General features: G+C 37.9%; 1 protein-coding gene across 1 annotated transcript; it reads left to right on the top strand.

The window, feature by feature from the left end:
• Positions 1–6777: 6777 nt before the first annotated feature.
• On the top strand, positions 6778–20322 carry LOC127651661 (neuronal vesicle trafficking-associated protein 1-like). The gene is made up of 5 exons (XM_052137609.1): positions 6778–6906; positions 11095–11225; positions 13382–13498; positions 15623–15736; positions 18721–20322. Exons 2-5 carry the CDS (start codon positions 11097–11099, stop codon positions 18910–18912), a joined length of 552 nt encoding a protein of 183 aa, XP_051993569.1. The 5' UTR covers positions 6778–6906; positions 11095–11096; the 3' UTR covers positions 18913–20322.
• The last annotated feature ends 618 nt before the right edge of the window (positions 20323–20940 follow it).

Genomic DNA, 20940 nt, shown 5'->3' with positions numbered 1-20940 from the left:
TCACAGAATGTTTGCTGTAATTGCATTTTTATGTGATCCTTGTTGTTTGATGCACAGATGAGATTAACTTGGACTCGATGCACCTAAACAAAACAACAATCACAGACAAACAACATGACTGTTCAATGCAACCCTGATAACTTCACATAAGCACAGCGGGGTCAACAATTATTAGATAGATTTAATGAACAAGAGTGTAAAGTTGAGGTAGTTTTCACATGGGGAAAAAAACTTTAGAAGTAAAACTTTTAGCTATTTCTGGAACTCCCATCAGCAAGTATGAAACAGTGAACACCATGCCTTCGGACACCATCGGTCCATGCACCCTTTCAAAAGGGCAATCCTCTGAGAAACGTATAAATTTGAACCCATTACTTCCTGCAAGAACCCTAAACACTACCAATGGTTTATCCAGTAACCGAATCAATGGGGTAATGTCACAGGGCCACATGAATGCACAGGCTCACCTGGGCTGAAGCCCTGGGGCAAGGGGGCCCCTAACTCCCCTAAAGCCCTGGTAATGTGTTAAGACTCTTAATATGCATATTGAAGTACTTGGAGTAAACAATAGGATATTTTTGGCACTTTAAAAAAGGGTGCCTGTTCTCCAAATGTATATATGCAGTACAGATAATTGTTATAGTGTATGCTTGTCATTTGTAGACAATTAAAGATGGAGAGTAGGGCTGTGGAAATATATCGATTTTCAAATCAATTGCAATCTTCATGTGAGCAATCTCAATATAGATTCTTTAATCCCAAAATCGATTGAATAAAAATGTCTGTAATTAGCCACTGGCTGACATATTTTCAGATTTCACTGACCAGTGACTGAGTAGTATAGTGGTGAAGAAGTTTAGCACAGAGAAAATGTTTAGAGGACAGATGTTTGGAATAATGTAAACATTTTGCTGTTTCGGGAGGAAAATTGGAATTGAATTCACCAAAGTGACTTTCTACTGATCACAATGTATAGTCAGGACATTACTGATGCAAAAAACAGCACCATCACTATTTGAAAAAATATATTTTTTTTATAAAATCTAGACAGGCCCTACTTCCAGCAGCCATATCTCCAACACCTTATCCTTGTGTAATTATGCTAAATTGCTGATTTGGTACTATAAAATCACTTGCCATTATCTCAAACACAGTTGAAAGCAATTTTTCTTGTTAAATGAAGCTTAACATTGTTTTTGAGATTGTTTTTGAGTTGCCACAGTACGCAATAGACTGGCATGTCTAAATGTCAATATTAGGTCAAAAACAGCTTTCACTAGAAACTCAGCAGTCAATCATTTTTTGAAGAATGAAGGAAAATGCTTGAAATTGCCAAAGAACTGTCAGTTTGTCCAGATACTCAGGTGACATTTCACCCCACACTTCCTATAGCACTTGCCATAGATGTGACTGTCTTGTCGGGCACTTCTCACGCACCTTACAGTCTAACTGATCCCACAAAAGCTCAATGGGGTTCAGATCCATAACACTCTTTTCCAAATATCTATTGTCCAATGTCTGTATTTCTTTGCCCACCCTAACATTTTCTTTTTGATTTTCTGTTTCAAAAGTGGCTTTTTCTTTTCAATTCTTCACATAAAGCCTCCTGAGTCTTCTCTTTACTGTTGTACATGAAACTGGTGTTGAGCGGGTAGAATTAAATGAAGCTGTCAGCGGAGCACATGTGTGGCATCTATTTCTAAAAACAAGAGACTCTGATGTACTTATCCTCTTGTTTAGTTGTACATCTGGTCTTCCACATCTCTTTCTGTCCTTGTTAGAGCCTTCAGTTATTTGGCAATTTCAAGCATTGTATAGCCTTCATTCCTCAAAACAATGATTGACTGATGAGTTTCTAGAGAAAGCTGTTTATTTTTTTGCCATTTTTGACCTAATATTGACCTTATGCCAGTCTATTGCATATTGTGGCAACTCAAAAACAAACACAAAGACAATGTTAAGCTTCATTTAATGAGCCAAATAGCTTTCAACTGTGTTTGATATAATGGTAAATTATTTCTTAATACCAATTTAGCAATTTAGCATGATTACTCAAGGGTAAAGTTTTGGAGTGCAGGCTGCTGGAAATTGGGTCTGTCTAGATTTGATAAAAAATGAAAATTTTCCAATAGTGATGGAGCTGTTTTTTTACATCAGTAATGTCCTGACTATATTTTGTGATCAGTTGAATGCCACTTTGGTGAATTAAAGTACCAATTTCCATCCGAAAAATCTGTACAATATTCAGCCTTTGCCATGACAATCAAAATTGAGCTCAGGTGCACCTGTTTCCACTGATCATCCTTGAGATGTTTCTTCAACTTGATTGGAGTCCACCTGTGGTAAATTCAGTTGATCGGACATGATTTGGTAAGGCACACACCTGTCTATATTTTACACCGGTCCCATAGTTAATGGTGCATCTGAGCACAAACCAAGCCATGAAGTCCAAGGAATTGTCTGTAGACCTCTGAGACAGGATTGTATCGAGGCACAGATCTGGTGAAGGGTACAGAGAAATTTCTGCAGCATTAAGGTCCCAATGAGCACAGTGGCCTCCATCATCCGTAGATGGAAGAAGTTTGGAACCACCAGGACTCTTACTAGAGCTGGTCGCCTGGCCAAACTGAGCGATCGGGGGTGAAGGGCCTTAGTCAGGGAGGTGACCAAGAACCCGATGGTCACTCTGACAGAGCTCCAGTCTGTGGAGAGAGGAGAACCTTCCAGAAGAACAACAATCTCTGCAGCACTCCACCAATCAGGGCTGTATGGTAGAGTGGGCAGACAGAAGCCACTCCTCAGTAAAAGGCACATGACAGCCCGCCTGGAGTTTGACAAAAGGCACCCGAAGGACTCTCGCACCATGAAAAACAAAATTTTCTGGTCTGATGAAACAAAGATTGAACTCTTTGGCCTGAATGGCTGGAGGAAACCAGGCACTGCTCATTACCTGGCCAATACCATCCTTACAGTGAGGTGGTGGCAGCATCATGCTGTGGGGATGTTTTTCAGCGGCAGGAACTGGTACACATGTCAGGATTGAGGGAAAGATGAATGCAGCATTGTACAGAGACATCCTTTATGAAAACCTGCTCCAGAGCGCTCTGGACCTCAGACTGGGGCGAAGGTTCATCTTCCAACAGGACAACGACCCTAAGCACACAGCCAAGATACAAAGGAGTGGCTACGGGACAACTCTGTGAATGTCTTTGAGTGGCCCAGCCAGAGCCCAGACTTGAACCCGATTGAACATCTCTGGAGAGATCGGACAATGGCTGTGCACCGATGCTCCCCATCCAACCTGACGGAGCTTGAGAGGTCCTGTAAAGAAGAATGGGAGAAACTGCCCAAAAATAGGTGTGCCAAGCTTGTAGCATCATACACAAAAACAGTTGAGGCTGTAATTGGTGCCAAAGGTGCTTCAACAAAGTATTGAGATGTGAATACTCATGTACATGTGATTTCTGTTTCCGTTTTTTATTTTTAATAAAGTTGCAAAGATTTCAAACAAACTTCTTTCATGTTGTCATTATGGGGTATTGTTTGTAGAATTTTGAGAAAATAATTAATTGAATCCATTTTGGAATAAGGCTGTAACATAAAAAATGTGGAAAAAGTGACGCACTGTGAATACTTACCGGACGCACTGTGTGTGTATATATATATATCAAAAGCATGATACAGAAAGATACAGAATGTATCATGAGACAGGCATGTTGTTAATATGCCAGCATAGGCTTTTACATAAATGATTCAAACAGCAACTGTGGCTTTACTCAGAGTGTATCACAATAGATTTATGCTATTAAAGTTCAAAAACCTTTACTACACTACAATAAAATGTTTTACACTCATCCTTGTTATCACTATTTTCAGAATTTTAGAATAATAGTAAAGTCATCAAAACTATTAAATAATACCAATGTAAGAAATTGAATTAAAGAAACATTAAAGAATTCTATTATTAGCTTCTTCAAAGTTGGCACCGTTTGCCTAATTTTCAATCAGCTTCACAAGGTGCCTCCTAATTTTCCAGTACAAAGGTTCACTTAGATTATCTAGGGCAAGCACCAATAAAGAAGTCACTCCCAGTAAGATTAGGGTCATGCCTAATTTAAGAGTCCCAATTACTGTAAATAGGAAGTTTTTCACGGATAACCAGGGATTAGCTTTAACTTCCCTGATATATATGGAAAGAGCATTCAGCAGTGTGGTATATATTCCTTGTGTGAAATTGGATTTACTGTAAATGGTTAGGAAGGATAGCCTATAATACAGTTATTACTCTCACACTTGAAGAAGTTGAAAATAGTAATTATTAAAAACCAAACACTGTCATCTAGTGGCAACAATGAGACAGTGAAATGCTGAATACACTAAATGCCTTTTTGTACAGGCTTGATGGTGCAGTTAAAAGATTTAACTTGAAATAAACTTTCACTTTTAAAATCATGAAACATATTATCAGCTGACCACTGATGTCTTTATGAACATATCTAATTACTGTAAACAAGACTGTCAACATCCAGTCACTCCCATTGGGTGATACACAATACAAAAATAGGATAAGTTCTCCAATACAGGCAGAAATCTTTAACTAAATTAAGAAACACAAATCTTGACTCATTCTGGAAATGACATAGGCTAAGGTAGGCTACAGTTGCAAAAAAACAAATACACACACACACACACATTTAAACATGTAACATGGTTTGACACAAGGTGGCAATGTTGCATATTATTCTAGACTGCAAAAGTACATTTTGGTCTGTATACCTGAAATGGATTAATGGTTTTGGATGCAGGCAAATTGAAAGCCTTATTATTTTTATTATAGTGATGTTTAAGAACAACTGAATGAATTATGGATTTTGAATCACTATTGTCTCGAAAACTGTCCAAATATTTTTACAGCATGCGTTGAAGCTGTGATATAGGTAAGACCATTTGTGCTTGAAGTCTGAACTCTGTCTAAAGTTTTTAAGTTTTTGATAAACCGAAGGTTATATAAAGATATGTAGGACAAAATCAAGGGCTTGAGGGGACAGCTGGGTCCTACGAAGACAGAATAAATATACACATAGGGAGAGCTGGCTTGGCACTCAGTGGCGGAGCTAGGGGCTGGCCAGGGGTGGCCGTGGCCACCATGGACCGAAGCCTGGCCACCCCATTTACCCCCCATTTACTGCTTGAGTAATTTCTTTGGTCATTTTTTGGCACAATTTTGTTCTTTAGAGGTGAAATCATCTCTGTACAAATGTACAAACATAACATGTGCACACACCAAGGTCGCCAAACCTCTCCGTCCCGAGTGTCATTGTATCCACCCTTTGTATCCATTTTTGATTCCAAACTATTTTATTCCTTTTTTCCCTCACAGAGCAATTCCCAGAAGTTCACTACAGTTTAAAGAGTCACACAGGATAAATACATCTTGTAACACCAGCTGCTGAGAAAACAGGGTTTACAAATGAGTTTTTAGCCATCTTACTCTCATGACTTCTACAATGAAAAAAGACTAGTAAGTAAATCTCAATGGTATAAAATTAAGTCAAATTTACTTAACTTCAAGGCACAATAGTGAGTGAGTGAGTGAGTGAGTGAGTGAGTGAGTGAGTGAGTGAGTGAGTGAGTGAGTGAGTGAGTGAATGTAAATTAAACATTTAAATAAATACAATACCTTTTCCACAAATGTGATATACACTACTTAAACTCACATTTTGACTTCATCATGTACCACAATATATGCTTAAGCCTCCCCAGGGAAGCTTAATGCATGCTATTTGGTCTATGAGTCAACATCATCATACATTACTGATGACATTAATCAGATATGCTGTAGAGCAGTGCAAATAAACCTCAACAGGTGCACAAAACAAAATGGTGAATATCACCATCTGTTCAAAAAGATTTTTAGTTTGTAAGTTTTTTTATTATTTATGCAGGAAAGGATAACTTTGAGTAGAAAATGAACATCAGATGGCACAAAAAAAGAAGTTACCAAACATAACAACAAAAACAGTGTAAATAAACTTTCAAACAGTGAAACCTGCAAGCTCATTAAATATCCAAGCCCATGCCGAGGACAACAGCTCTGAAAAGTTAAGTAAAGTAAACATATTTTATTAACCAAATAAATATGACAAGGTTTTAGGATCGATACATGGTGACACGTTGTAAAGATAACAAACAGTCATAAATGATATGTACTTATAAGCACTAGAGCAATCTTTTTATATCTATTTGAATGTAGAATGTACTTAATATTTTCAAGTTCACGCTTGAACTTATTTATTGTGTAGAAGAAAGTAGCTACTTAATCTTTTCTGCTATTTCTACTTCACCACAAAATATTTATTGAATTTTTTTTATTCATTCATGTGCAATGTGTGTTTTACAAATGTGTATGATTTCATTCTAGAAGAAAGTATGCTAACAGAAAGAAAATTAAATTAAAAGGAGAATTCTAATTCAATTCAATTGTCATTACTTTTGCTTAAAATGTGTAAAAACCGAGAGTAATAGAAGAATAGACATATAGGCTATAGCGTATATTGATAATGGTATAATTATGGGGGTTGTACTTGCTTGTTTTACCTTGCCCCTCTCCTGGCTATACCCAAATGTCGCAAAATCACTGTATTTAAACCTTTTGCAAGCCTAGTTGAAAACGTTACTGTTATTTCTTTAATATGTATATGTGTAAATGTATTTTGGTCACCATCATCATCACCCAGTTATCTTCTGCGATACAATTGACATCATACAGGAGCGACGATTCAGTGGAAATGCAGCGACGGGGCAGCAGATGCGCTTCAGTGAATCACACACACACAGTCATAATAACCAGCAGCCATCAACATCATCGATAGAGAAGCATCGCCAAGACAACCGCCAGGAAAACCAGTGAGTACATCTATCCCATTTATTTATTATTCAGTATCCATCTGTCGTTGAAGCACAAAGGTTAGTTTTATTATCATTATTATATTCTGTTGCCAAAACCTCTGGACAGCGGCTATTGCGTGATTAGAGAAAGGCTGGGAAAATAGAATGTAGCCTGCCATAATCATTTTTCCCTACCCGACTATAGGCCTATATATATTATTTAGACAATAAATGCTTGGCATCATTCTTTTGATTTTGACGTATCAGTGAATCCGCATCTGTTCTGTAATAATGGTTAATACTAGAACGGTCCATGCGCGACATGTCAACGTCGGAGGATGCGTGTGATAAATTATAAGTAATGATTAAATACTTAAACGTGCATATGATATATGAACCAATAAAAGATAAACGATTATGACGTCGTTTATCGTCAGATTTGCGCTGGTGCTGTAGGTATTGTGTGTTCCATTGATAGCAGCCCGTGGTCGAATCCTAATCAAACCCTATTCGATTTCATCCTGATGTCAGATCAGTAATGTCTCACACATCCTAACGTTGTCTAGCTTGGGCATCTTTAATAACCTTGATGTGGAAGAGGCAAATAAAATTGCCCATAGTCATTTTATGGCCTCTCGGGTGCAGTGATTGTGTGTAGGAATTTATTATATATGAAATCCCTCCAAAGTAAATGTTCACTTTCATCATATTTGTGTTAAACCACGTCAAATCAAATCACATTGGCAAACATTAAGTCAAAGATTAACTAATGTACCAAATGATTGACCAAAATGTTTAAATGTGTTCTTAGGATGTAGGTATTTGCCATGAACGTCAGGTTGGGGCAGGGTGTCACATGTATTTTTTAAATCATAAATGTACAATTCATCAATTGCAAGGTTTTTTTAATGTTTGTTTTTGTATTGATTAGCTTGTTTTTATATTTGTGTATGTTACCTTTTCCATTTTTGTGTTTTCCTGTATTGTTTTGTGCCTCAGTATTGTTTTAGGTTTAACATGTTCCTGAAAAGCCTATTATAGGCTGTTTAATGCAGGTTATTTAATGTTGATTTAAAGAGTTGCATAAATGTTGTTTTGGTGGTTGAGATAGGGACACGTTCTTCTGTTTCTCCCCAATGTTCACATAAAACCTAATCCACTGGTTTAGTGGCAAGTTTCATTGTGACAACTTGTCGCATATAATGTGACAATATGCCCAGGTCAGATTATAGATATACTATATATTGCCTAATATTGTGTAGGTCCCCATTGTGCTGCCAAAACAGCGCCAACCCACATATCAGAACAGTATTCTGAGATGCTATCCTTCTTACCACAATTGTACAGAGTGGTTATCTGAGTTACTGTAGACTTTGTCAGTTTGAACCAGTCTGGCCATTCTCTGTTGACCTCATCAACAAGGCATTTCTGTCCACAGAACAGCTGCTCACTGGATGTTTTTTGTTTTTGGCACCAAGTGACAGAAGTTTTTGGCAGAGTAAATTCTAGAGACTGTTGTGCGTGAAAATCCCAGGAGATCAGCTGTTCCAGAAATACACAAACCAGCCCATATATATATATATATATATATATATAACAATGGTGAACTGACACTTCTTTTAAGCTTTCAAGCGAACACAGTTATCGGCCAGTGCCTGTTAAATGGCCAAATATCAACCCATTAATCGGCCTGGCTGATATAAATCGGTGTAACAAAGATCGTGTTCTCAGGGCAAATGGAGGAGTCAGGAGGCAGCAGAAACAGTCAATGTGAGTACTTTATTACTCATCAGCTTTGTTCACAAAACTCAAACAAAAAGGGCACTCAGTGACCAAACAATCACATGCAAATGAGTCAATCAGTCTTATTGCACACACAGGAAGAGTTTCCCTCTGGTCCCTCTCTTTCTGCCGACTGATGCTCTTTGACAGCATTTTCAGGTCTCCCTCCGCCATTACTATAACAAGAGACAGGTGTTAATGATAATTACAGCAACAAGCCTTACCGCTCTCCCTCTCCCGCAGAAAGACACACGACCAGGACCCCATCCCCCCAATCTGACTTTATATTGTGATTATCCTGTTTTTGTGTTTTTTAATCTTGAGCGAGCTCTTCAATAGCTTATTAGGTACTGTAGGAAGGAGATAATAAAATCAGTACCATATCAAATGTTTTCTCTGTTCTGCTAATGAGCAAAACACGAGTGAGTCTGTGTGTGTGAATTAGGCATAGACGTGTGTGTGTGTGTGTGTGTGTGTGTGTGTGTACACGTACATGCACACTGAGTCATAATGACATGAAGAGAGACTCACAGTTACTGATTAAATAACATCACAGAGCTCCAACAGCAGAACCCTTAGAGAAAGACTTGATGGAAAGATATTTACAGGCTAACATGAGCTAAATAGAAAGCATCTAGCAACATCAGGTGCAGTAATGTCAGAGATGCAAATCCTCACAGGTGGATGATGCCATGGAAGGAAATAATGCAACTCTTCTGCGTTACTTTAATGTCAACAAGACCTTCATCCTAATTTTTAATTCCCACAAAGAAAAGATCTGAGACACTGGAGATGAAGATGTTTTGAAAGATTTCCGACCTAAATGGTTCCATTGGGTTTTACGTAACTAGTCGTCTACAGATATTTGTTTTAATGGCTGAGGGCAAGATGTTCGATGGCTGATATACTATATTAATAATAGAAAATAAGATTTTCATTCCACGAGTTTCATAAAATCCTTAAGATATGATCAAGGTAAATAGATTTATTGAAGTCCTAGAGAACTTGAGCTCAAGAATCTACGAATCAGTTTTGTGCTGATTACAAAGAAATCAAATGTTGGAGCATTAGGAAGGAACTGTGGTATCCTTTTTTTATCCAAGTACCCAAAAAACTCTCCAAGCATATCATTTGGGTGTTTTGTTAAACATACAAACTGCTTATAAATGCACACATCATGAATGATCATGAATGAATCACAAAAATACCTCCTATTGTAACAAATAATTTGAAAATCTAAGTAATGAAAGATGAGACACATAGACAGCACTCCAATGAATCTTTTAGAGTAAATTTCTGCACACCCGGCCCCTAATCAGACTAATTAGCCCTTGAGAGGGATAAGGGTCGACCAAAGACGGCAGTGTGACAGAGCGAGAGATTTACGGACAGCTGTCCAACACCTGTTGTGTGGTTGTCTTTTTGGTTACGTTTATAATTAAAATATTATTTATATTATCAAGCCGGGTCTCGCCTCCTCCTTTCCATTAATCCCTTTACACTGATGCCGAAATCCGGGAAGGAGGAGGGATGCGGCGTAGTACAGTCCTCGCCACTACCATCCACCCCAACAGAGCAGCCGCGTCCATCTGCCGGGGGCCTGAGAGTGGACGAATGACCGCGAAGGGAGTAGGGGCTCCTAGCCGACCGCCTGGAGCGGGAGAACCGCTGCCAGGGGCGGGGGAGACCCCTTCTGTTTTCCGTGAACGCAGCGGGGCGTCCCGTCTGCCAGGGGCTGGAAGACTGCCTCCGATCTGCCCGGGGAGACGCGGCTGTTGTCCATTAGAGGGTGGAAGAGTGGCTGAGGACCAAGCTATGGCATATCAGAGAACCGGTGAGAAAGTGTTTTTCTTTCTTTTTTTTGTGTCCCTCTCTCTCTGGTCTTTCCCCTCTCTTTTTTTTATATGTTTTGTATATTTGGCACGATTGCCGTTATGGCGTGTAGGTGCCACACTTTATTTTTGTTTCCCTCCCCTTGTCCCCTCCCTCATCCAGGTAGATGGGGATGACCTTCCGGCAGATGGGCGGAAGGCAAGCCCCTCCCCAGGGAAAGGGGGGGGGGGGTGTACGTCATGCCGGGGGCTCCCTGGCCTGAGAGAACAAGGGAGGAATGTGCCAGTGTGATTCCACACACCCGGCCCCTAATCAGGCTAATTAGCCCTCAAGAGGGATAAGGGCTGACCGAAGATGGCAGTGCGACAGAGAGAGAGATTTACAGACAGCTGTCCAACACCTGTGTTTGGTTAAATTTACAATTAAACTATTATTTATATTATCAAGCCAGTTCTCGCCTCCTCCTTTCCATTAATCCCTTTACAATAATATTATATTCATCTTTATTTCTTCTTATAAACTGTCCCATATTGTGTCTTTTGGGATTTGTTGCATGTCTTGGAATCCAAGATCTGATTGTGTGTGTCTCAGACATGGTTAAACTGGGCAGTAACCTGGTTGAGAAGGTGGAAAGACAGCCGTCAGAGGAGGACGGCTTCGACAACATCCCCCTTATCACTCCACTGGAGGTCAGCCAGTTACAGCAGCCTTTCCCTGACAAGGTAATTACCGATCATGCATTAGAGAGTAGAGCCCACACATAGCTCCATATTACAGACCGCAGTGGCCCTCTGTTTTTCATTACTCTCCATAGAAATTAATTTAGGGGAAGAATGTTACAGGAGACCGGAGGCAGACCAGCAGACATCTACATTTACATTTACATTTATGCATTTGGCAGACGCTTTTATCCAAAGCGACTTACAGTGCACTTATTACAGGGACAATCCCCCCGGAGCAACCTGGAGTTAAGTGTCTTGCTCAAGGACACAATGGTGGTGGCTGTGGGGCTTGAACCAGCGTCCTTCTGATTACCAGATTACCAGTTATGTGCTTAGACCACTACACCACCACCACTCCTATATCTAGAACTACTGATACCATCAAAGACATGCTAGAAACCACCACGTTAGATCCTAGCGGATAGCCTGGCATGGAAAAAACAATTAATGTGACAGCATCAGGATTTTCACTGTCACTGCGTATGATACACTTTGACATTGAAAGACTAACGGATAATTTGCAAACCATCTGATCATGCAAATGTACACACACATGTCAGGGCTATCACAGATGGCTTGTGTCTATTCTTAGCTGTGTAGGAGTCAAGTGCAAAGAGTGGAAAGCAGTCTGCGTTTAACTTTATCATGAATCATTAAGAAAATCACAAATGATATTGAATTAGGAGACAGTTCTCTCTGCATTTTTAAAAGAATAGTTCAAACAAAAATTAAATTTGTCATAATTTACTCAACCCCATGTCGCCAACCCTGTTTTATTTTCTTCCTTCTTCGAAACACAAAAAAGATGTTATACACAATGTCCAAGCTCGTTTCCCTAAAAGGAAAGTGGATGATGTGTGTGGTGATTTCTACTGCTTAACTCCTAAAAAGCACTGTAAAAGTACCATAAATGTAGTCCAAATGACCTGTCTTCTATGTTTCTAGTCTTTATAGAGATTTTAGTCATTATTTATTGATAAACTTTCTGCCGTAGCCCTCTAATGTAATTTGCGGTCACATTTGTATTAAAATGTGCTGTTGCGATGGTGTTTAGTGTTAATTATATCAGACCATGGTGCATTGCATCTAAAAGCACCAATTTTCAATTGAACACAAGTACAAACTATATAAGCAAAGTTTGTCAGGACGAAACTTTAAAAACTTAAAATCTTAATTTTCATGGTCACACGTTACAGTAAGACAAACAACCAGCTACGACAGACAGACAGACAGACAGACGGATGGATGGATGGATGGACAGATGGATGGATGGATGGATGGATGGATGGATGGATGGATGGATGGTTGGATGGATGGACAGATGGATGGATGGATGGATGGATGGATGAGTGCAATTTAAAGCAGATGAAAAGATTTGTTTACATTTGAATTTTGGACAGTTGAAGTTTGAATTAACGAGCATTCCGTTTGCCCAATTGAACATTCCATCAACATAAGTCTATGGGAATTTTTCCCATTTTTATTGTCCTCTGTGCGAAAATCGTAAGTCTGATCAATTAGAAAAGACAGCACACTATTTCAGAACAGTCTGAAGGTCTGTGCAAAGCTTGATGGACGTAGCTTGAAAGGTCTAAGAGTAGTTAGTGTTAGAAATGTCGGTTTTTGGATTTTGAAAAAACCTTTTACAACGTTTGAAGAATTATTGTATGTTGGCTTCATCAAGCCAACATAATAAAATTAGTGAGCTCTGGCTATGGGGAAGATTATCATTGAATAACGGCATGTGAATTAACTTTTGTACATGGAAAAGAGCAGCTCGGGCATTCTGCCTAAACTTCTTTTGTGTTTCACGGATGCAAGAAAATGGGTTTGAAATGTTATGGGGTGAGTAAACGATAAAAGGATGTAACTTATTGGGTGAACTATCCTGTGAATCCTTAATATATTAGTCTTGATGGATCTGATTGTGCTAGAGCCAGTTAATTTACAAAACTATATATACTCTTAAATCAGAGTGGAAAAAACTTGGTTGGCATGTCCATACTTTGGCTCTCAAAACGGTTCTTTGAAAACACATTGTTTGTCACAAATCAATATATTTGATCAATCTGTGTTATTATATCAATGTCAGATATTTTTATTGCAATGATGCTTTGTTCTAACTCTTCTCTTTCTGTGTCTGACTGTCTCTGCAGGTGATTGTGAAGACCACAACAGAGTATCAACTGAAGGAGAAGAAGAGGAAGCTGTATGTGCCGAGCATCAAGAAGCTAAACATAAACCTTTATGATGAGATGTCAGAGAAGGTCAAGGTAAAGCAGTCTCTGCTACGAGACACTACATTCATTCTAACCAAGCTAAACACTGTTTACCCTTTAGAGTCAGTTGTTTCAAGAATTCGTGTTTCTCAGTGTTTTTCATTGTGAATGTAACGTAAAAGGAAACATTTTTGTTGTATCTGTTAAACCTTAAGGGTGTAAGGGGTAAGTGGATGTCCCCAGTGATGGTTTAGCTAAATATGGCCAAACCGCTCTTCAAAGTTTTGTTTTGTTTTAATGTTTTCTTTTGTTTTGTTTGAAACGGAAATGCAATATTGTGTAGTCAAATTCTTCATCTTTAGATAACTTTAACAATGTGAAGTATTTAATTGTTTTGCTTTTAAAGCATTTAATTTGTTCATTGTTTTTTTAAATATAATATAACAGGCCATATCATACGTAAAATAACATACTACATTATATATTTGTTTTTTTAACCAAAAAAATATGTTGAAAATATAATTTGTTCTATTACAAATAATTATTTTTTTTGTTTTGTTTTGTTTTGTTGTTTTGTTTGAAATAGAAATGCAATCTTATGTAGTCAAATTCTTCATCTTAACTTTAATAATAATAACTTTTATAATGTGAATTATATAGTTGTTTTGCTTTTAAAACATTTAATTTGTTATTTTTTTATATATATAATATAACTACATAGAGACAGAATCATATCATATCATTTAATATGTAAAACAGCATACTATATTATATATTTGTTTACTACTGTAACGAGGACTCAGGCAAGTTGGGATCCATCTGCGGTTGTTTATTTATAAGCAAAACACAAGTCGTACAGGCAAGGTCGTGGGCAGGCAAACAGAGAATATAGGCAATAGAGTAACTAGAACAGGCAGAGGTCTGGGCAGGCAGCAAACAAACATAGTACGGAACAGGCAAGAGGTAAACAAGGTAACAGGCTGGATCGGTACACAGAATAACTAGTAAGGGAGTCAGAGAATAACTTGCTTGGTAATGTCGCCGGGGGGAAACAAGACTTCCCAAAGAAGGACTAAACAGGCACGGTTAAATAGGGTAGGGTAACACAAAACAGCTGGGGATTAATCAGACCTAGGTATGCGGGCAGAAGGGAAATGTAGTTTAAGTGATCAGAATTCGGGTGAAAGCGATCTCTGACGACTGAGGGAGGAGGCGCCTTCACCGGCGTTCGTGACAGCTACATTTATATATATATATATATGTATATATATATATATATATATATATATATTTTACCATTTCAGATAATTACATTTTATTTCAATTTTTTTCAAAAATGAAAAAAAAAATATATATTATTTAGCTCTCCATAAAAACTATAGAAGTCTGTGGTATGTCCTTATTTAGATTGTAGTAGTTTAATAATTAACTAAAAATGCTAATTTACAGGATGTGCACACAGTATGTATATTTCTATATGGTATGTTACTGTAAGTATGCATGTATGTGTGTACTTGCTCTGATCAGGGGTCCTTTTCAAGCCAAGGACATTGGTGCATTGAGAGACAGAGCAGGGACCGCCTGTTACACATATACAGTACTGTGCCAAAGTTTTAGGCACTTGGGAAAATGTTGCGTAGTGACGATGTCTTCAAAAGTAATGTCATAAATAGTTTTCATTTATCAATTAACTTCATAAAAAGTCCAGTAAACATAAAAAAATCTAAATCAATATATAATCAATAACCACCTTTACATTCAAAACAGCACCAATTCTCCTAGGTACACCTGGACACAGTTTTTCCTCGGTTGTTGGCGGATAGGATTTTCCAAGTTTCTTGGAGAATTTGCCACAGTTTTTCTGGCTGTCTCAATTGATTCTGTCTCCACATGTAATCTCAGACTGACCCAATATTCAGTGGGTGGCTCTGTGTGGACCATGCCATCTGTTGCAGGGCTCCCTGTTCTTCTATTCTAATCTTTTTCTATTTGCAAAAGTAACTTTGGGAGTCTAAAATGTATTTTTCCTATTGACACACTAAAGTTGAAGATATAAATAACCATCAATCAAAGACAAATGCTTTTGTGAAGCATCTTATGTGCCTAAAACCTTTGCACAGTACCATATATAAAACTGAATGTTGCATTTTAAGCACGGTGTGTCTGTGTATTTTCCAGTTGACTGGGCTGATTGTTATCACCTTGGCTTTCTTGGCTTGCCTGCTGCTGTTGGTCATGTATAAAGCGCTGTGGTACGACCAGCTTGGCTGCCCAGAGGGCTTCATTCTCCAGGTAACCAGCTCAAAACTAACACTTTTCTCTATTGATTCTGACAAGGAATATTGATGGTATATGTCAGTGATTCTCAACTGGTTTTGAGTCAAGTGGCAACCTAACACACACGGCCTAACAAAACCTAACAAAAATGCCCCTAAAATCAAACAATGTAATGTACAGTATTTGTATTGGGGTAATTTATGAGGATGAGGGCATATCACACAACCTACCTATGTTGGTGTCTTCCTAATTTGGCTAGCTTCACCCATGTGACAGAAAGATGTGTGAAAACACAGCTTTAATGAATTTACAACCTTTGATGGCAACAACCTCTGCTACAGTGTCTTTCCCTTTCAGGGAATCAGCTCAGACAGTATAAGAAAGAGGAATGAAAAAGAATAAACTACTATAATGTATAACAGTTTGTGGCTAAGCTAAGCTAAGTCGTGCTTCCTTAGACTCGCAGATTTCATCTTGAGTGGTGCATTAGATGCAGCAGAGTGTTAGAATGTCTTTAATTAGTTCTAACCATGACTAAACTGTGATTAAGGCCTGCAGGGGCATCCACCTCACTCCCTTTGATGCAGAAACCACTGCTGTAATTAGCCTGCCATGCTAACATAGCATTTCTAACTTGAAGAGAGGGAAATTTGCCTCTAGTTAAAATGGAATGAGCTTTACGGAACCTGGGGCATGTTGACTAATCTTGACTGACGTCTTTCTGTTGCAAAATCATATTTTCTTTTTGAGATGGTTTTGGGGACGCTTAACTTTTACTCAACAGTCACTTCCTACTTCTAAGTAGTTTTACAAATGGAAAATTCCATTGTTTACTTTTCATAAATATAAAATTGTGCATAACTTTGTTAATGTTTTACTACATGAAACAGTCAAAATAGTCAAATAATCAAAAATAGTTAGCATTGTATTTGAATCTGTGAGAAATTAAAATAAGTTCATTATTTAGTTTCTTAAAATATTTGTTTTTTTTCCCCACTCTCTTTGCTTAAGAATATAACAGTCTATTCATACAGTACATAAGGTTTCCTATTACCAGGAGTGGGGATACGATTTCCGAGGCTCCAAACAGTCCAACTTGGGCTGCGATATGGCTTCAAAAATTATATTTCAATATTTGTCAGCCTGTTGACGATATTCTGTAAATATCTTGATAATTGATTTGCTCAGAAATGACAAAAGTGTTTTTAAATCCAAACCACTGTAGTCAAAGTAAATTCAAAAGGTTTAATTAAATAAAAATCTAGTTAAAGATAATGTTTCAGCACTGTGGAGCCAAAGTGGGCGTGATCAGCAGCGGAGTAAGGGGAGAAAGGGGAGGGAAAACAACAACTGTCTGATTCAGTCATTCAGTCAGCTTTATTTCAATAATCCAGTTAACAGCATCAAATATTCTCACAATTGCCTTTAGCAGAATGCACAAACACACTGTCCATTTTATATCTGTAATTTAATGAACAAATAAATGCCAAGCCACGTAGACTATATTCAAAATATGTTAATGTTTTTTACTCTATAATAACATTTCAGACTTATTCCAAGCAGTTGCTTAACAAATATAAGTGTGTAGATCGGTTAATACACTTACATTATGGATGGATGGATGGATGGATGGATGGATGGATGGATGGATGGATGGATGGATGGATGGATGGATTTGATCCAGTCCTATCAACTCTCTCAACTGACTCCGAGGCGCTTGAGAGTTTGAAGCCCTGGTCACGTGGTTTAATGAATAATCATTCATTCATTCATTCAGTGCGTTCTCAAAGGATAAGGCCACACAGTCTGTGTGTTTATATGAGAATAATTATGAAACACTGATGATGCACTATAGTACAGTGCAATGTCACATCATTTGACGTTGACTAGATGTTAAATCTGGAAGTCAAATATAAATAAAAATGTCCCTAAATTAATGCAAGAACATATTTTGTCTGAAGAGCATCCAAAGGCAAAATTCATCTTTGGTTTTCTGTCTGCCACTACGTCTTCCACAGTCCGTGGCTGCATCCGAAACCAAAGATATCTGTCTTGTCGCCTCGCTGCCCTATCAGTCAATGACCCAACAGACGTGTACGAAGGTACCTCCAAAAAAGACTACTGAGGCAGCATAATTTCACATCGTTGCTAGGATACCAGCAACTGATTATTGCCATCTGGTGTCCACTAAAGTTAACGTGTCTGTTTCATTCAGCCCAACTAAATGGTCTAATAATCTAGAACAAAGTCAAGAGAGTTTGGGAGTGTATATCTAATAACTACAATACTATTTTCTCACAAAAAATGGAATCAAAAGTTGGAAAAAGTGAATAACAACTTACATTTATACACAAAATGGCTATCAACTGCCTCTTTGGCCACCATTTTGTTTTTCTTCAGCTCAACCGTTGTGGAACTGTGCACACAGGATTGTGGGATTTCATCGGACGTGCCTTGTTTCCTTCCAAAGCCTACCGAGGCAGCATTTTTGTTTCGGACACAGCCCTTGTCATCTGCACATGTGCCTTGCATTGACTGTACTAAAGATTATCACAAAGCAGTCGTAGTTTGCATGCAAACATGTCCGAATAGGCAAAGTGCGAAACCGAGCGCTAGACATAATGCCAGACGAAGTACACCCTAGCCTTTACACTTCGAGTGTGTGGCTTCAAGCAGTAACTTCTAAGAACAACCTTTGGAAATTACTTACTCGGAAAGGCTATTAAAGTATTGATTTCTCCAAATGTATGCATTTGTGTAAATGGAAGTGCCATAAACTCTGGGGTGTAAAAGTACAACATTTGATTCTGACATCGTAAGGGGTAAGAGGCTAAACCGAGGAGCCTCAGTTTGGCCTCTAGAACAATGCTATATCAACAGGAGTGCTGAGCTCCCACACCTTTACGTTTGATTTATCGGTGCACCTACCTGACCTTCTAATTTCTAGTTGATGTGTTCCCATATAACCTTTAAATGCAAACCTCTACTGTCTAATGCAGCACAGACACTGCACACCAGCAGCTCTGGAGATGTACTACCCTGAGCAGGATTCCCGAGGCAGCCTCTACACAGCCATGACCCACCTCAGCCAGGCCAAGAGGAACATCCCAGAGCTTTCTTCTCCCTGGCTCCCCGTCATCAACGCTCTGAAGGAGGCCCAGAGGGCCAAGGAGGAGGCAAACCACTCATAAAGATAATGGGAGACAAGAGGAGGTGGGAAGTGATGGTTTGGTGTGGTAGTTTACACTGTATGTAGGGTTTGTATGGAATCAATCCTGGTGAAGTAGTTCTGAAAGGGATTACTTGTATGTGTGTGTTTAAGACAGACAAAGTTCCTAGAATATGACAGGAATAACTAATACGTTTAATGGTGACACACATGTCTTTAAAGCAATGTCCTTGGAAGTCTCTTGGTTTGGAATATACTTCGTTGGCATTCTGCAATACAAATGCTTTCAGCCTCTCAGAAATCTCATGATGCTCAATGCCAGTTTAGAAGAAATGTAGAATTTCGAAGCTTGTCCTTAAAGCATTTTAAATGTCACCATGCCATGTTTTGATGGCACATCTCACTGTGGCATTGTAGGTTTAGTTGTGCTGCTTGTAATACTTGCAACGTTTGCTAGGCGTTAGTTCTCGCTTATGGTTTAATTTGAACTTGAGTAATTTAGCTTTAGTGTAATGGCTGTGAATTGTGCTCTAATTAATTGCAATGCAACAGAGTGCATTTGCAAGACAAAAGCATTCCAGATAGTTTCCTTAAAACTGCTCTAAAATACTAATTGTTGTCTTTGAGCAATGTGTCTGATTTTAAAGTGAAAAAGAACTACCACGCTGGAGTTTTTGTTTCTTTTTTGCACATTTTACTAATGAAAATGTAATACATTTGAAAATCTGACTTACGTTAAATGGCAAGAGAGAAATAATTGGTGCAAACACTCGATTTTATACACATTCGCATGTTTAACTTATCCCCGCACATCCCCAACCCATCTTAGAATATAAACTATACCTTAAGATTTGAAAATCAAGTTGTTGAATGTATACTGGATTAACGGTAGCCATTTTTAGATTCTCATGAAATGCGTCATTGTTTTATTTGCATTGATGCATTTACACACAGAGCACCAGCAGCCATTAAAGTGTATAATTAATGTCGTAAATTATTCTTTAAAAAGTTCAAGAATGTGATTAAACACCTCATGAAAGTGAGGGATCGTTTTTGTGTCCGTTAATCAGTCCAACAGCAAATAAATCTAAGCTGGTCTGAATGTATAAACTGACAATGGCTGTTTAAAATGTGTTTCCCCCCTTCTTTTACTGGTTTGTTGTATTCATTTATAGTGCTCGGTATTTATCTATTGTGATATGTACACTTTTTCATTTGTATTGGTTTTCAATTGTTATAAATGTATAAAGTTATTATGTGTGGAAAGTATTTATTTATGTATTTATCTTATTATTTCAACATATGCTTTAGTTTACTGGTGCAGGAAGGAATTAGGGTTCTTGTTATCATAAAGCCTGTAGTAATACTCATTTCTGTGTGTGACAAACTTTGATCTATCCTCAGTGGATAATACAAATAAAGGTTTCAGTATTCGCCAGCACTGTGTTCTGTCATTGAAACAGGAGTCTCTTACAACTACAGTGATTTTATGTATTCAGAATGTAAAATTACAAAACATTGATACTGTAATTTCGGTGCTGTGAATTCAAGGCAACACATAATACAGAGTAAATATGCAGACATAAAAATCGAATTATAATGACTTCAGATTATAAGTTAATTAAAAATCAATTGAAATGTGTAAGGTGGGAAAAGTTTCATTTAAAAATGTATTTAAAGGAATATTCTTGCTTCAATACAAGTTAAGATCAATCGACAGCATTTGTGGTATAATGTATACCACAAAAATGTATTTCCCATAATTCCTCCTTTTCTTTAAAAAAGCAACAATAGCGGTTACAGTGAGGAACTTACAATGGAAGTGAATGGGGTTAATTTTTGGAGGGTTTAAATGCAGAAATGTGACGTTTATAATTTTATAAAAGCCCTTAAATACATTTTTCGGTTAAAACGTATATATTATTTGAGTTCTAAAGTTGTTTAAATGTACATTTTAACTGTGATTTTATGGTTTGTGGACATTACATAGCATTTGCTACAAAGTTGTAAAATTGGATATAACTTCACACGGAAAAGGTTAGAAAGCAAT

This window comes from Xyrauchen texanus, chromosome 11 (genome assembly GCF_025860055.1).
Source record: "Xyrauchen texanus isolate HMW12.3.18 chromosome 11, RBS_HiC_50CHRs, whole genome shotgun sequence".
NCBI lineage: Eukaryota > Metazoa > Chordata > Actinopteri > Cypriniformes > Catostomidae > Xyrauchen > Xyrauchen texanus.
The sequence above is the reverse complement of the archived record's forward strand: the minus strand, read 5'-3'. Positions and strand labels throughout refer to the sequence as shown.

What these genes read in the sequence shown, in the direction of transcription:
- LOC127651661 (XM_052137609.1), top strand. Translation starts at nt 11,097, where the DNA reads ATGGTTAAACTGGGCAGTAACCTGGTTGAGAAGGTGGAAAGACAGCCG. An exon ending in AGCAGCCTTTCCCTGACAAG is followed by an intron (nt 11,226 to 13,381) that starts GTAATTACCGAT and finishes CTGTCTCTGCAG; the next exon opens with GTGATTGTGAAGACCACAAC. An exon ending in CAGAGGGCTTCATTCTCCAG is followed by an intron (nt 15,737 to 18,720) that starts GTAACCAGCTCA and finishes TGTCTAATGCAG; the next exon opens with CACAGACACTGCACACCAGC.